The following is a 2,312-nucleotide window of genomic DNA, read 5'->3' on the forward strand; positions in this document are numbered from 1 at the left end:
GCCTCTCCCGCTCTAGCCCGGCACTTCGACACGGACACGACCGAGCCGGTCAGCTTCTACCTGTCCAGCCTGGAGGAGCTGCTGGCGTGGCAGCCCACCCGCGACGATGACTTCAACGTGGCCGCGACGCCGCTGGCCGCGCGCCAGCCTCCGCTGCGCAGCAAGAGACCCCGCACGCTGGTGTGCCACGACATGAAGGGCGGGTACCTGGAGGACAGGTGGGCACAGCGGGTCGGGGAGCTGAGGGCAGGGATGTGTGCGGGGAGGGCGCAGATTGGTCCTCCAAGCACCTCGCCCCTGACTCCAGCTTTCCCGGCAGGTTCATCCAGGGCTCGGCCGCACGCAGCCCCTACGTGTTTTACCACTGGCAGTACATCGACATCTTCGTCTACTTCAGCCACCACGTCGTGACCATCCCGCCCGTGGGCTGGACCAACGCTGCCCACAGGAACGGCGTCTCCGTGCTGGGTGAGGGGCTCGGGCCTATTGCCCGGGAGGCAGCGGAGGAGGCCAGGCCTGGCCGCAGCTGAGTCTCCCTCTGCCCGGCTGCAGGCACCTTCATCACCGAGTGGACGGAGGGCAAGAAGACGTGCGAGTCGTTCCTGGCTGGGCAGGCGGAGGCGCACGGCGCCGTGGCCCGGCAGCTGGCCCGCATCGCCGGCTTCTACCGCTTCGACGGCTGGCTGGTCAACATCGAGAACGAGCTGAGCGTGAGCAGCGCCCTCGCAGCCGGACCCCTCTCCGGCAGCGCTGGCAGCCGCGTCCGGTGCTTGCTGGGGCTGTCCGCGGCCCGGGCGTGACGCCTGCCCTCTGCTCCCCCGGCAGGAGGCGGCCGTGCGGACGCTGCCCCTCTTCCTGCGGCAGCTGAAGGAGCAGCTGGGGCGGCTGGTGCCCGGCGGGCTGGTGCTCTGGTACGACAGCGTCCTGCGGAGCGGCGAGCTCAAGTGGCAGAACGAGCTGAACGAGGAGAACAGGTGAGGGCAGCGCGCGGGGGCAGCTGGGCGCTCCCCCGCCGCCAGCCCGGCGCAGCCCCTTCCCTTCCAGCTGTCCTGCCGGCTGCCCGTGCCCACTGCGCCCCGTGCCCCTGGGTCACGGCTTGGCTCCCTCCCCGCCCTGCAGGGTCTTCTTCGACGCCTGCGACGGGCTGTTCACCAACTACAACTGGAAGGAGGGACACCTGGAGCGGACGCGGGCGCAAGCCGGCGAGCGCTGGGCCGACGTCTACGTGGGCATCGACGTCTTTGCCCGCGGGGACGTGGTGGGCGGCGGCTTTGATACAGACAAGGTGCGTGGCTGGGCCCGGGGTGCCCGCGCCGGGGGTCGCACATGCCCGGCCCCTCCGGCCGCGGGCAGGGCAGGGCAGGGCGGGAGCAGGGTTTGCCGGACTGCAGCGGCTGAGCCGGTCGCTCGCCCTCATGCCGCAGTCCCTGCGCCTGATCCGCAAGCACAGCCTCTCCGCTGCCCTCTTCGCACCCGGCTGGGTCTACGAGCACCTGGGGGCGGCGGGTTTCCTGCCCAACGAGGACAGGTAAGCGGCCGGCTGGGAGGGCGTGGGGCTGGGCGGTGGCTGCCGGCCCCTCTCAGCGCCTCTCCCCGCAGGTTCTGGGGGCTGCTGACAGAGCAGCTGTCCACGCACAGCCTCGGCACGCTGCCCTTGCACACTTCCTTCAACCTGGGCATGGGCACTGGGAGATTCTCCTCTGGCCAGGTGCGTGCGGGACTGGGGCGGTCACTGCCTGGGCTTCGGCGGGCTCCCGCCCAGCCCCAGGCTCAGTCCCGTGCCCGGCCTTCTCGCCCGCAGGAGGTGGTCAGCCCCTGGTACGACCTGAGTGCCCAGGACGTCCAGCCGCTGTTCACAGAGCAGCGGGGGCCGGACAGCGGGCTGCGCGTGCACTGCTGCCTGCGCGACGCCTGGGAGGGGGGCAGCTCCCTGCTGGTGGTGGGGGCCATCCCGCCCGACGCCGAGCACGTGGCCGTCCGGTGAGCGTGGGCCGGGGCACGGCGGTGCCTGCGTGCGACGTGCCTCGGGCCTGGCGGGCAGCTGGCCGGGCCGGGGGCACATCCCGCCGCGTGCGGGTGCTGCTGTGCCTGTAGCCCCGTGTAACTCGCTCTCTCCCCTGTGTGCCCGGCTGGGCCGGGGGTCACCAGGCTCTTCTCCTTCCAGACGCCGGCCCCGCCCCGGCTCTTCCTGTCCCTGCTGTACAAGCTGGAGGAGCCGCAGGCCGGGGTCACGGTCACGCTGGAACTCGCCACCCGGGACTCCGGCTCCTGCCGCGTTGGCGACGTCGGTGAGGACTGCCCCGTGCCCCCAT

General features: G+C 72.0%; 1 protein-coding gene across 1 annotated transcript in view; it reads left to right on the forward strand.

Moving 5' to 3' along the window:
• Window positions 1–9: 9 nt before the first annotated feature.
• ENGASE (endo-beta-N-acetylglucosaminidase) overlaps window positions 10–2,312 on the forward strand; it is a gene marked incomplete at its 5' end in the record, with an annotated part of 2,960 nt that continues 657 nt past the window's right edge. Inside the window, 9 exons of the mRNA XM_019542781.1 lie at window positions 10–218; window positions 320–468; window positions 553–710; window positions 826–974; window positions 1,120–1,285; window positions 1,425–1,528; window positions 1,600–1,709; window positions 1,800–1,980; window positions 2,149–2,302. Of these exons, the coding sequence (XP_019398326.1) occupies window positions 10–218; window positions 320–468; window positions 553–710; window positions 826–974; window positions 1,120–1,285; window positions 1,425–1,528; window positions 1,600–1,709; window positions 1,800–1,980; window positions 2,149–2,302 (1,380 nt within the window). The remainder of the gene's footprint in view (window positions 219–319; window positions 469–552; window positions 711–825; window positions 975–1,119; window positions 1,286–1,424; window positions 1,529–1,599; window positions 1,710–1,799; window positions 1,981–2,148; window positions 2,303–2,312) is intronic.

Source organism: Crocodylus porosus, unplaced genomic scaffold, assembly GCF_001723895.1.
Source record: "Crocodylus porosus isolate Cpor-Errol unplaced genomic scaffold, CroPor_comp1, whole genome shotgun sequence".
NCBI lineage: Eukaryota > Metazoa > Chordata > Crocodylia > Crocodylidae > Crocodylus > Crocodylus porosus.